The sequence below is a fragment of the Leptinotarsa decemlineata genome, unplaced genomic scaffold (genome assembly GCF_025532065.1).
Source record: "Leptinotarsa decemlineata unplaced genomic scaffold, Ldec_3_MD MMD2_P_RNA_scaffold_5, whole genome shotgun sequence".
NCBI lineage: Eukaryota > Metazoa > Arthropoda > Insecta > Coleoptera > Chrysomelidae > Leptinotarsa > Leptinotarsa decemlineata.
The window spans coordinates 4,393,357-4,408,568 of record NW_027412532.1 but is presented as its reverse complement, the minus strand read 5'-3'; the positions used below and the strand labels follow the sequence as shown (position 1 = coordinate 4,408,568).

Here is a 15,212-nt window from a genome sequence, read left to right as displayed (position 1 = left end):
TATCTTACAATACCCAAAGCCAATATCTGATTGCGTTTTTGATCGGGGCAAATCTCTTTGGGAATCTAGAACTGGCCAAACAATGGAAATTGAAGACATGAAAAACCAGAGGGCGTGGGATAAACCGTTACTAGATCAAACAACAGGTATTTCTCTAAAGACAGCTTCTGATAATTTAAAAAATAAGGCTTGTCTTCTCGCAGTTATTGTGAAAGAATCCGGTGCTTGGTTGAATGTTGTTTCTGTAGCACCACTTGGGAGTCTATTGTATGACGACTTTTTCAGACTTGCCATTGGATTTCGACTTGGTACTTGTTCCATGGAAAAATGGTAAATCTGTTGCATGGGACTTTACTTGTGTGGATACACTAGCTACTCGCCATCTTTCTGCTACTCTTGCGAAAGCTGGTGCTGCTGCTTCTTCAGGAGAAAGTTCCAAACTGCGGAAATATAAAAATTTGGAAAATTATTATATCTTTTGTCCGATAGCTGTTGAAACTTTTGGTGTTTTTGTCTCTGAAGCCTTATCTTTCATCAATGGAATTGGAAAAAAGGTAACCAATGAAACCCACGAATCAAGAGCCACATATTTTTTCATTCGAAAAATTAGTATAGTCATCCAAAGAGAAGATGCGGCTTTTTTACAGTAATCTTCCTGATTCTACAAAACTTGACGGAATTTACATGTTTCCTGAAAACCAACTTCATAAAAAAAGGGAGGTAATAACAATCCACTTTATGTAATTAAACAGGAGCAAAAGGAAAAAATACTTTCTCTCAGCGAAATTATGAATTGGGTTTCAAAGATATTTCGAATTGTTCAGTCAAAACCGTTGGATTGAATGGGTTGAACAATATTGGTAACACCTGTTTCATGAAGAGCGTAATCAAACTAGAGATGGTTATTGGAATATTTTAAAAAGGATGAATTCATGAAAGATATCAATACTAGTATTTCTAGTATAGATGGTGCTTTAACCAAAGCGTTTGCAGAAGTTGTGGTCAGAAGATTCATTTGATAGAGTTATAAATACAGCCTCCTTGAAAAATCAGATTCAAAGTTTTGATCCTCAATTGTTATCTTTTAGATGAAGACGTCAATATAATCAATGAGAAACCTAAACTAATCTTAACGGAGATTGACGAAAAATTGAGCGACAACGGAAATACACAAGAGTCATCGCTCATATATTTGAGGATGCATAACTCTATTATGGGAATTGAAACTGAAATCCACAATGAAATGCGCACACTGTGGACACTCATCAGTAACCTTCGATTTTTTCTGGGATTAGACTCTCTACATACCACAAAAAACCGGCCAATTGAGTTTGTGGCAATGCTTGGATTCGTTTACAAGAGAGGAAGCTTTGGATGGAAATGAAAAACCGACGTGTTCGAAATGGAATCCATAAGTTACCCCATATTTTAGTAATTCATCTAAAAAGATTCCCTCCAACGGAAATATTGAGTGAGGTCTTCGAATTTTCTCTAGAAGGATTGGATATGAACAATCTCGCAGCAGAAAATGTAGCTGATTGTTGTTATAATCTATACGCACTTTTAAATCACAGTGGGACTACCTACAGAGGGTATTATACATCATACTGCAGACACCCGTATACTAGCGCGTGGCACAAATACAACGATTCACACATGTCACCAATTTCACCAAAGTCGCTTGTGAGTGGAGAAGCATACGTCCTCTTTTATGTAAAGGATGGAACAAAATCGCGCCTTTAAGATAACCGAGGGAAAGTTTCTTTGTGCAATTAATATTTATTTGTTGTTGAGTTCAAACAAAATGAATGTTATTCGAAAAAAACTAGACATATGTCATTAAATGTTTTTCACCAGTCCTAACTAATTTGAATACTACTTGAAACTGAAAATGGAAATATTTATAGTCAAACTTACATTCTCTAAGTTAATCCTCAGCCTCATCAATTACTATTCATAGATTGACTGTCCTATAAGATATTGCAACAAAAGTCTGAATTTCAGAACCATCGCTTTTACCAAAATTATCAAATTGGTACAGTAGTATTAAATTTCAGGTAGGGAGACAATTAATTCACCTAGTTGTTCTCACAAGAAGTATGATTATGTAGAAAGAAAATGTCCAAATAGAGTTTTTCCTCATTACTGTAGTTATGGCGAATGAAATTTCAATTTTTGCTTATTACTTTGAATAAAGGGGTAATAAAGTAGGGAAATGTTTGTACACGCAGCATAATAACTACAAAATTCGGGACAGAATAAATAAAGGCTTTTCCTCAAACAGTAGTTGAAGGTTGTATTTCAAAGATAATTAAGTGCTTTATAATTTTCGCTTCATTCATTCCATGGAAAATAGTGTTCAATAATTTTTTCTACTTAGTTCTACAAACTGGGTGGAAGGAAGGTCAAGACAGGGAACTAAATTGATTGTTTCTGTATTGAAATTGATTCGAAAAGTATCAGTACTATTCATTAGTTCAATTAAAGTTGTCATTACATATTTATTGTTGGATGAATCTTCAGAATTTTCAACTACAATATTTTTTTTAGAAAATTTCAAAGCAGAACAAAGTTTGTTACCGGGTTGACACTAAAACAGGTTTTGTGGAATACAATATCACTAATTCTGAAAGATTCAATCCAAATCCATGTGGACGGATTATTGAATAGTTCCAGAAATGTCATAAAAATGTATTGCGTTTGAATGAAATTCTGACAGAAATATTCAGCAGAATCAGGTTTCAATAAGCACTTGCCAAAATTGTATTTTTTCATTATTTGGGAATATATCAAACCAAGTTTCAGAAATGACACTGGCAACTTCGCCAAATATTCCTGAACCATATTTTGATTTCAGATTATTTCAATTCGTTAGAAAACTTTGAATTTCCTTGTTGGAATATGCTTTTTTAGCTGCACTTCATCTGAATCTTGATCTGCCAATGTCCTCTCTTTCGTAAAACAAAATCTGGAGTGTCTCCAGAGGCTCCAGTTTCAACGCCAGAACCACAGTGAACAATGACTGCAATAATAATATAATATTTTGAAGCTTCGTAAGACTTTGGTGCTTCCATCAGAGGAAGAACCCCAAGAACTCGGAACAATCCTCTTATTATTCTAACGGGTAGGCATCTAGTGGACTGAAAAGACTCTAGAAATCGGTTGGTGGAAATGACAATATTTCTGAGATTCGATGTTTGGTGAAGTTACAAAGAAAGCACGATTCAAACAATTTCAAAGTTATCCTAGCAGGAAAATATGGCTTCAACTCCCTTTCAACAGTAGGAATAAAAATCCTAATTCACCGAGAGCACTGACATTATTATTCATTTAGTTTTTACGGGTCGCCTCGAAATAAATTGGTGGAGAATTATGCTCTAGGTGGGAGATTAAAAACTATTTTATGTATATCTTATGCACGCATAGTTGTGTTGCGGAAAAATCTTAATTTGCAATTCAGAATCGTCCGACCTCTGATAATTGATTGTACCGTGGCTAAACTTGAAAAAAATGCGTTACGGATTGCACACGAAACCTTGTTAGCCGGAAGTTACTATAAAAAACGATTTGAAAATTGCCAATTTCACGCCATGAAGTAAACGTTCATAAAACAATTGTTTTTGCTAATGAAATACTGTGAACTAGTGACAAGTATATTCCAGAATTATGGATATTCCAGCAATATATCCATGGTTGCGTGGAAGAGCACTATATAACCTACCTTGGTATTTATGTAATTATCAAAAGGTAGTTCAGCACAGGCTGGTCGATTATTGTCGGGACTGTACGTGGGTAAGGAAGGAAAATATGTTTTTTTACAGTCGAAATAGATGGAAAAAAAGTAAGCTCTGGGGCACCAGTTGAACGGATTCAACAGGGAAGGGGTTAGAGAAATAACCAAAAAGTCAACAACGAAGCTCCAAGCTTGAAATTTAGATTGAATTGATATATAGAAACAAATATTTACACACTTCACTACCAACTGTGTAATAACTCAAGAATATATATATATATATATATATATATATATATATATATATATATATATATATATATATATATATAGAGTCTAAAGAACCAATACTTAATACAAAAAAACGTTCACAGTAACGATATTAATACGCCGCTATAGGACGTTTTGATCACGATATTACTACTGGAGAACTTTTAATTCGGAACAATATCGAATCAAAAGATTCGAGTATTGAACTGACAGAGATAGACCTTTAGTTAAATTGAAAATAAGGAAACAAATGGGCAGTTGAAAGTAACTGCCTGAATCTTAATTTATCTAGAATCTACTTTTCGATTAACTTCAATCAAACTCAATAATTATTACCCCCGTCAACAGCTGTCTTAGGTGCACAGAGAAAAGGAAAATGCTTAAAACTATCCTGTAATTTTAGGAATGAACTTAAGATTTCAGTTCTCAGACCGCTCGAAAATATATCAACAATATCAGGGATTCTCCTCACGGGTTATCATCATTGGGTCATTGCCATGGTTGTCATCGGTAGGCAAATCACCGTTATGGGCCCCACCGCCTTGCCTCTGACCCCTCCGAGCGGGTCGATTATGGGACCCCTTCCTCGATTACCAGGAACCAAGTTTTGGATCTACCGGCTGGTTAGCCCTGTGGACCCACGGCCGGCACCAGAGGAAGAATAGTGTTCTACTGCCCGGGTGAGCCTGGGCTGCCGGTCCGGTTTTGCACCAGTTGCTCGGTTAAGTGGTGGCGCAACACACCAAGGGTGTTAGTGGCCATAACTGCTAATTTATTTATTATTATTCCATTTGTCATGGCTTGTCCTGACAGCAAAACATGAGAAACAGTCTCAACTGATATCTTTGGTAATGGACTACATTGAATTGATCTTCTTCTTTGATACTCCTGATTGTCGTTACTATTTTCCGAAGGTTGAGCTGGTAACGTCCTATCGCTTAAGCTCCGTTACATTGTGAATGCGTGCCAGTATTATCAAACAATGGCCACTTTCCACACAGATGAATGATGAAGGGGTCCAAGGATCATGTGCCCTGAACAGGCGCACCGAGCCAAGAATGGCAGCCTACTGAATTCTGACTTAGTGCAGCAAATTGGGTATGGTTTCTAATATCGAGAGTAGTGAAAGCAAGGACTCCAATGATCAGAACAACCATCCTGTCATAGTTAGGTTGAATCAGGTCCAAAGTGGGTAGCTCTATTCGACCCTCCACCGCAACCCGCAAGGGTTTATTGTGGCTCACACCTATTCACACTCGACCAAATAAATCCAGCTTCTTAACGAAGCCGATTAGTTTGTATGATGAGTGGTCTTTCAGGTCAGATGGTAAGAGTACGGCTCTGTTGAACTTTATAAACCTGATTCGGTCCCCAGCGGGGCAGGAACAAAGTATATGCTCTGCTGTTTCATTATTAATGTGGTAGTCGGATAGTCAAGTTTCAAGATTTCCCCCTTAATACCCGCGAAAATCTTCTTATATGAGGCTTTTTGCACGTCGGCTACACCTGACGATGCCTATGATTCAACCCTGCAGGTCTTTTACGACTCTGGTTTTGGTGAGTTATCACTTGAGCGCAAACGTTTGCTAACCTGCTCATGGGGGGGTTGTTTCTCTACCTGAGACAGATTCTGCGTACGCCGCTCAAGAATTTGGTGCAAGGTGGTTTCATAAGGTACCCCGTTCTTGAGGAGACGACTCAGTCGCTTCCTAGCTGCACAAAACAAACCTTTTTTGTAAGGTTCATTTATTGGATCAGGAGTTGGAGAGTAGAGAAGCTCTCGCTCCTGATCTAAATTTACAGGAAGGTCAGTTGGAGTAGTAAGCTAGACATCCATTTTCTCAATAGACTCAGCGTCAGAAAGAATCCTTAAGTTTACTTGAAAAAGGCCCACGAGTAGCTAGGGAGAGAAGGTCAATCACGGCAGAGCTCTGCATTATCGTGACAAGGCGATGCTACGACGAGAGGGCGCCCGGTATCTCGAAGGTTTCGTAGAGACAGCTGATTGTCCCAGTATCATTCATCCTCTCGGCACGGATACACACACCTCAGGATTGAGTCATCATTGGGATGCCATTCAGTTAGGGATTAACAGAACCATAAGTGATTCTGTCATTCCCGTTTCCAGCGGGGCTACGTGGAAGCAGGTATTCGATGGCAGGTTTGCTCAACCCTAATGCACTTGACAAAAACATCATGAACAGTGGTTCAGGCAGTGGTATGGATAAAGTCTGCTGCGGGGTTCGAAGACAAAAATCTCGCAAGTTTCTCCGTTTTACCTCCTCTACTTGAAAGATATTTGTCTCTGAAAACTCCACAACTATGGTTGTCAAGAAGAAACTAATCAGACGTATTTTTATGTACAGGTTCAAGTGTGGGAAATTAACAGTTCCAATAACTTCGTTATTGGAACTTCGTTATTGGAACTGGGGGTTACTCAATGGGTTACTCAATGGGTTACCAAAAAAAATTGCAAAAGTTATCGATTTAACATCCATGAACTGTAATTCAATAGTTCCAGTCCACTACATGTGGTGAAAAGCATCAGTCTAACACATAGAATGATTGTGTGGCTCTTGATCGAGATTACTATGATAAATGAAGCCAATTTTGAACAAAAAAACGCGTTTTCTTTCTTAGGTCGAAGACATTTTAGTCCATGTGTTAAGTAGATTCAGGATTCTCATAAAAACGTTCAGTCTCTGCTCTGAAATTGACCTGAAATTTTTTTGCTTGCCACTCATGTCTTTTTTTTTGGAACATGATCAAGTTGGCATTATCAGAGAGCTATCGTCATTCATTTCAGATTTATTGGTTTTATCTCGTGTTTCAAGAATTCACGGAGTTTCCAACTTGAATGCAACATAGTTGGCATCTGTGATTTGCTCTGAGTCACTGAGAAAATATGTCATTTCACTCTGCGATTTTTGGCCCAACATCAGAAATTGGGTAACAAACTTGGAACGGATGTGTCAGTTTTCACATAATGAAACATCTGATGTCAATGTTAGTTACACATATTTACAAGATCGTGACGCTTATTGAAGAGTGAAATGCTCATTTGTTCATTTTGCTTTCGAAAATCATTAAGTGAGCAGAAGTTGATGGAAAAGTAGGTATCAAATTTCAATAAGTTGATATACTGACGGTTTATTTATAGAGATAAATATGTTTCCCAAAATCATCAACAGAAATAGAAAATAAACAACATTTTCAGATATCTTCCAAACAATTGAGTAGCCAAATCACTCTGATAATAGTTATTTGGATCTTAACCCACGTAAGTTTTATTTTTTCACCATTGTTGCTACAAATCAATGTATAATAATTGATACAGAAACATTTTTTAGTAGTTTGGTTTAGCTATTCCAGCTTTTAAGGGCCACAGGAAAAACCTTGAGTCGCTCTGAAAGCAGTGCCTGTGCGAAAGTGGCGATTCACATCAAACTTGTGGATCGTGTCGAGAATATTGAATTCGTCATATTCATCAAATGAAACATCGAAAATTCACGTCTATATCGCATATTGACATGCATACATAAGTTACGTTAGGTTTGGTCCAAAGTGAGTGGGTCTATTCAACAGTCCACTGCAACCCGCAAGGGTTTATTGTGTCTCACACATATTCACACTCGGTCAAATAAACCCAGCTTCTTAACAAAGCCGATTAGTTTGTATGTTGAGTGGTATTTCAGGTCAAATGGTAAGAGTACGGCTCTGCCGAACTATAAAAACCTGATTCGGTCTCCAGCAGGGCAGGCATAAATAATGTGCTCTGCTCTTTCATCATTTTCTGAAGGGAGGCGACACACACTGTCCGACAGTCCGAGGCTCTGAATATGATGATTCAAATGACAGTGGCCTGTTGGACATCGCAGTTCATCCCTACTGTAGTCCAACAACTGTTTGGTATCAAGCTTTGGAGGGTGAATAAACGCCTTGAAGTGATCCAATCCTGGAAGATCCTGCCAGAAGTTCATGAATTTCCTTGCCATCTAGCATCTTGCCATGTTTAGCAAAGCCTGAAGCGAGGCCAATCACAGGTTCTGGTCCGATGAAGCTGCTTACAGCACTCTCCAGAAAAATGTGGAGAGAAGGTAGATCTAGAAGGATCTTCATAGCTCTGACGGTGTAGTACTGATGGCTCGACTGATGACATGCATATATGCTTCGTTTTCGAAATATTCAAAAAAGTTATCTGATGAGATTGTTAGTGATGGGATATGATTTCAGATCAATAATGAACAGATCGAATATGAAATTACCATAAGTTTTCTAAGAGTGGAAGCAATTATGGAAAAATCCTAAGAATTATTATTCTCGTACCAAGGATTTTTTTTTAAGTCGTGAATTAACATATAATATAACATAACTCATTATAACATTGAGAACAACAGTACAAAAATAACATTTCGAAACGCTCAAAGGTGCGAACTTGCTTCCACCTTCTCATAAAAGAGGATGTATGCATCTCCACTCACAAGCGAGTTTGGTGAAATTGGTGACATGTGTCAGTACAAGGATGTCTGTAGAATGCTGTATAATGTCCGCTGTCGGTAGATCCACTGTGATTCGAAAGTGCATATAGATTATAACGACAAGGAGTCACATTTTTCGCATAATTGTTCATGTCTAATCCATCTAGAGGAAATTCGATGGCAACATTTAACATGCCTCTAAATCTTTCTGTTTGCGAAAATCTTTTAAAATGAATGACGAAAATACGGGGAAACTTATGGATCGATAGAGACTGTGCATTTTCTTCTTTCCTTGCAACTTGAACACGTCGGTTTTTCATGTCCATCGAAAGTTTCCTCTCTTGTGAAGAAATCCAAGCACGGTAATAAATTCAATTGGCCAGTTCTTTGTGGTATGGGGTGTGACAAATCCCAGAAAGGATCGAAGGTCACAGATGAGTCTCCACAATGTGTGCACTTCATCGAGGATTTTTATTGACCGACAAAATTATCTACAATCAATGTACTCAAATAAATCAGCCATGACTTTCGCGCTTTTTCGCTATCGCTCAAATTTTTATTAATCTCCGTTGAGGTCGGTTTGGGTTTCTCAATGATTCAATTTACGTCATCATGTAGACCTTCTAAAAGATAACGAAGGAACTCATGGGCGTCTGATGCGCATGACCCATGAATCGAGGGGCAAAACTCTGAATCTGACTTTTTGAGGAGACTGTGTTCACTGCTCTATCAGATGAATCTTCTGACCACAATTCCTTGATAACTTGTGCGGAAGTTTTGACTAAAGCACCTTCCGTATTAGAAATATTAGTATTGATATCTTTCATGTACTCATCTTTTTCCAAATATTCCAGTAACCATCTCGTATTTGATGAACATTGGATTGCACTGTTAATGAAACAGGTGCTGCCAATATTTTTCAAACCATTAAGCCCAAGGGTTTTGACTGAGAAATGTATTACTGATTCAATTGTGTTGTAGCTGTTGGTGATACGTTCGCCACCGCTGTTTTCATTTCATCCCATTATTGGACCAACGAAATGAGGAATTTGAAGTTAAATTTCTTGAAATTGAATCAGGAATGCTCATGGTGGTTTTTTAGAATTTTTGAAAGAAAGACAATTCCAGAACTTGTTTAGTTTCCTCTGCTTCTTCTGAGACAATTGGGCAATGATCAATTTGCTGACTCCATTTTGCGTTGTTCATAGGAAATTTTGATTTGATTTGTGGGTTCAGGAATATTTCATCTGATTTTTGAGTAGACGGAAGAGTACCCAATATCGATGTGGCATTACTCCTTTGAATGGCGATACTGATTCTTTGAATTAAAAATGAATAGGCTCGGTTGTCATTGGTAGAATTCATCATTCTTCTACCAATTTCTTTCAACAATTCATAAGAATGAGATCCAAAAACACCAAAGGTTTCAATAACAACAGGAAAGAAACAGTAAGAATCTAGCAAAGTGTAGTATTTCCAAAATTTTGATTTTCCTGCAATCATAGCAGCTGCACCAGTGGAATTAGACGTAGCGGCAAGGTGTGAAACTGTATCCACGCAGGTGAAATCCCAAACCAGAGGTTTTCCAAATTTCCAAGAAATTAGACTTATACCGTCTGGACGCATACCATCATCTCGACTAACACCAAGGGGTTCAAGAACTGAAGGAACTTCTGCAGTGGCTAGAGCTCTTTTCATAAGATCATTAATGGAATGATGTCTTGAAAATCTGCCAGAACTAAATTTACAACTTAGGCCATGGTAACCATTTTCTTCTACAGTGGATCCACATCTGCATTTATGACTAACACAAATTAAAGAACCTAACCGAAGACCTATCGAGATCCTAAAAGATGCATCATCAAAGAGGGCACCCAAAGAAGCCATGGAAAGAGCATTCAGCCAGGCACCAGATTCTTTGGACATAACAGCTTTGAGTCTAGCCATTTGAATATCGAAACGTTCAGCTGAAGAAGTTGATTATTATTATTATTAGGAAATAGTTCCATGTGGATTTCCAACAAAATGTGTAATTCGATAATTTGACAACTCCAATGAAATCAACTAGTAGCCACTTCCATATGAACACATTCCATGTTGAGCTTTCAGTAAAACCGTGAATTGAATACGAGAACAACATTAAAACATGAATTCAAAAACTACACCTCACCATTTGATCTTCACTAACTTTATTTGAAAACTATATAACACAAGATGTTTCGCTGACACAGTAGCTTTATCTAGTTATAAAATTACTATGAATCTTAATCAAGCAACAGCCGAATCAATCAGAAAATCAAAACACGAATATAGATAAAAGTACATAGGTATAATTCAGTTTTACTAGGATTCATTTTTCATTCTGAGTAACACTAAACTTAATTCATTATTTTGGAATATTAGCGGATTTTTTCGCCTTCATCAGTTTGTTTTGACCTATAAATCCCTGTCATGTGTTTTTAAGCATAGCCTACTGAAACACGACGACATCTGTGCGTATTATTTTAATTGATGGAAACCAGCATTAACAGTTATTAGAGGAACGACACGCCCCAATAAAAATTGACACGATTTGTTTGTCCGGCAGAGCTGAGCTAACATGTGCATAGCTCTGATATAACAAAACCCAGTTTTATCAATTAGAACTACACGATTTCCAAGCCCCAACATGAAGACTGGGATCCATGTAGCTGCAGGCCTATTTGGTGTTCTTTTCCTAGCCGTCAAAGCACAAGGTAATTTTTTTGAATATTATTTCTTGCATTCTTTATATGAAACTAATACAAGTCGAACATGGAAATTTCTGGACACATATTGTTTCCCATTGAACAACAAAGAATTCACTGAATAATGAAACGTAACGTATCGAAGCAAAACAAAACAAATCATTTGACGAATCAAAATTATGTTCAACAAGAAAGTTTCTAAACGCTGCTTTCTCAAAATATTTCACTATACAGTGTTTACAACTTCATAAAGCACACCATAATCATTCAAACACAAGCTGATTTTTGGCTCTTGCCCATCACTGTATATTGGTCAAACAGGGAGAACATTTTCCTGAAGAACTAAAGATCCTAGAAGTACTTCTTTACGGCTTGTTTTATGGTAGTGGCGATAGCATTACTGATGAACAAAACGTTGATACAAGATTTTTCTAAAACCTAAAAAATACGCTTTATTAGCAACACAAACTGAAAAATCAAAAATAATTCGAATCTAATTGAAAATTGCGTTCAACATCGATAATAAGTCCTATGGCTTGATGTAACTAATGATTTTCAAAGAGTCGGAAATCAGAATGAATTGATTTCGTTGAAGAAAAGCGTGGGGTACTGAAAATATATTGTTATAAATACTTAGTTAGAAGATTTTTGCCAGATTGGAGCCATAAAAAACAATTTGAAGCATTCCACGCTCTTTTACGACAAAATATACTTTTTTGTTATAGATGTATTCAGATTTCAGACTTATTGAAAGTCATTAGTTACAACGAGCCATAGGACTATCGATGTTGAACAAAATCTTAAATAAGTTTCGAATTAATTTTCATTCTCCAGTTTGTGTTGCTGATAAAGCGTGTTTTTTTTTGGTTTTGCATACTATTATTCGTTTTGTCAATCCATTTTTATAGTCAGATGATCTGTTATTACTAATCAAAAAGTGTAGAAGTTTGTTATTATATTATTCTTTCCTCAAGTCCTTCATTCCAGTGCAATTTCAATTACATTTCATCTATTCAAATAGATGAATAAGTTACTATAGATCGAAAGTGTAAAATCGATTATTCCAAATCAAACAATCAGCGATACGTCACTAATCAAAAGCGAGGAAGACAAATCGCGTCCCTTCCAATTAATAACACAACATGTCAACTTACTATCGCGATCAGAAGTAAATTAAACCGGTTAATTTGTCAGCCCGGAGCAGATCCGGAAAATTATACGCGGGGCCCATCCGTACCAATTAAATGATACATTACGTTAAACGACAGTTTTGTTTAACCGAGATTCAACTAATATCTCTCTCTCTCGCTGGTTATTCATTGCTGTTCTATGCCCTCTGGCGGAATTACCTTCGTTAGATTTTACAGCCGGCAGAGGATTAGAGTGGAGTTGTTATCAATTATTATCAATGGAGTTATACAAGGCGTTACGTGGTTAAGATATGGAGTAAAAAGCAACATACACTCTTCCGAAAAGAGTTGTCATGGTTTAGCCTTGAATGTACAACTTTTTGAACCAATCATGAATCATTATTCGAGTAGAAATAAATGATATTCCGGAATCAAACTGCCAAAACCAGTTCCTTGATATTTCTTGAAAAAAACTGTTTTGTTTTCACTTCTCCATCTTCATATACAACATTGTGGAAAACTCATAGTCCTCAAAACCTAGTGTTTGACCACTACAAGTTTTTTCCCACATTGACGTCAGTTCCTTGCTAAGCTATAGTATTAGACTGATTCATCCCAAAGCCTTCGCCAAATTCTTTCCAATTATTCCAATTTTTGGAGGTTTAAAGAAAAAATATATAAAATAAAACATAAAATCGTAAAAATAAGTTAATCAATTACAATATTCACACAGTGTTTTTAAATGTTTCCAAAGAAGAATTAAAAAATTCTAAATCTGCATTGTATGTGTTTGTAAGTCTCAAAATTCTACCAACAGATTCATTCCGGACATAGTTGGTTCAACAAAAGGGTACTTTGAAGATTTCCGAATTTCTTGTTCCCCTTGAATTCACATTCAAATTTATGAATTAGTTCAAGATCTGATTCTAATCTTCTATGAGCCAGAGTATTCAAGTTAAGAATGTCCAATATAATTTAAAAGTCATATTCACCAGTATGATATCCCAGTTTATATGCAGATTACCTTGAAAACTCATTTTGAACACTTTCGAACATATCAATATCCACATGATATGAAGGGCACTAAATTGTGGAATTGTATTCGATTATTGACCTAACAATTGAACAATATATGATTTTTATTGAAGTGAGAAATAATTCATTTGCAGATCTAAGAATGAAACCTAAAATTTTCAGTGCTTCAGAAGTGATGTTTGCAATATGGATGTTAAATAACATTTTTGGGTCGAGCGTGATTCCTATATCTCTGATTGTGTTTGTTGTTTTCAGTTCTGATTGATTGATTTTATATCGCCGGTTAATGGGATTTTTGTTTCGAAAAAAAGTAAATTTTCGACATTTGTCTATATTTAATTGCAGTAGATTTATATCTCATCAGCGAACAAAGTTAAATAAATCGTACTGTTGAGTCACAAATAACTTAAAACATCTTCAGGTCATCAGCAAACAAAAGAAATTCACTATAAAGAATAACATCTTTTGAGTCATTTACAAATAGTTTGAAAAGCAATGGCCCTAAATGAGAACCCAGGTGTACACCCGATGAAACTGTGATTGAGGAAGATACTGAGTTACCATATTTCACGAATTGAACTCTGCTGGCAAAATAATTTTCAATCCATTTCAGAATGTTTTCTTGGATACCTAAAGCGTTTAGTTTATGCAACAACAAATTGTGGTTTACTCGGTCGAATGCCTTTGAAAAATCTGTGTGAATAGAATCCACCTGGTGTCTATTTTCGAAGGCATTTATTATACAGTGTTGATAAATGAGCAGATTTGTGCTGGTAGATCTACCACTACTGAATCCATGTTGTTGATTAAGGATCACATGTATACAATCCCATGTTAGCTTTTTGTAATTAGGCTGTCCAACAATTTAGGTAATTCTGATTGATTATAGACTACTCGATAATTTTTTATATCATTATGTATCCACTTTTATAAATAGGTATCATAAAACTGTTTTTCCAATGCTCTGGAGAGATGGACGATTTCAAAGAAATATTGAATATCATGTGAATTGGTTTCACCAGGGTGAAAATACATTTTTTGATCAGGAATAGCGGAATTCCATCAAGACCCGTAGACAACTTCATAGATAACGACATGAGTAGATCGATTATTTCTTCAATATCAACGCTATTACTACATGTATCAACCGTCATACTGAATTTATATTCTGGAATTTAGTTGACTGTTTCAATACTGATGAGAAATATTCTGCAGAAAGGTTCACAATATCATTGCTATTTTCGCTGACGGAGTCATCATAATACATTTTAGATGATGAGGAGTGTGATTTTTTCATTAATAATATAATTCCGAGAGCTTCTAGGATTATTGTTGATGTTATTCTCTATTTTATTCATATATGCTTTATGGCAGGTGGTTCTCAAAGCTTTCCACTATATTTCAAATAACAAAATTCTCCATATTGATAAAAATTTACATTTTGGTATTCTCTGTGAACCGATTTCTTCTTGAAAACTGATGTTTTCAGCTCAGAATTGAACGATACTGGGAGAGTAAAAGGTTTATAATTTTTTAGTTGAACACAGCACTCCAGAGCTGTATAGAGAATATTGTAAAAATTTGTAACTGCAATATTCAAATTCTCATCATTCAGTGTTTCGGTATCCCAATTGATACTTGCCAATAAATCATATAAGCCTATATAATCTCCATTTACAAAGTCATGAGAGTATTCATCATATTTTAGATATTTTTTTGTATTATATTTTAAATCAAAACATACCGAAGAATGATGTAATGTATTTTGAAAAATCTAGGTAAACATTTCTTGAATTTCTAATTTTATTGATTTGATATGAATTACGGAAACTGGACAATC

At 36.1% G+C, this 15,212-nt stretch overlaps 1 protein-coding gene across 28 annotated transcripts in view; it reads left to right on the top strand.

Moving 5' to 3' along the window:
* Positions 1-15,212, top strand: part of LOC111513366 (basement membrane-specific heparan sulfate proteoglycan core protein) — a 471,092-nt gene that overhangs the window by 284,107 nt on the left and 171,773 nt on the right. For 4 of the 28 annotated variants that reach the window (XM_074169304.1, XM_074169303.1, XM_074169305.1 and 1 more), the window contains exon 2: positions 11,069-11,216. The exons of the other annotated variants lie outside the window; for them this stretch is intronic. In XM_074169304.1, the coding sequence (XP_074025405.1) occupies positions 11,150-11,216 (67 nt within the window). In that variant the 5' untranslated portion in view covers positions 11,069-11,149. The remainder of the gene's footprint in view (positions 1-11,068; positions 11,217-15,212) is intronic. 28 annotated transcript variants of the gene reach the window in all.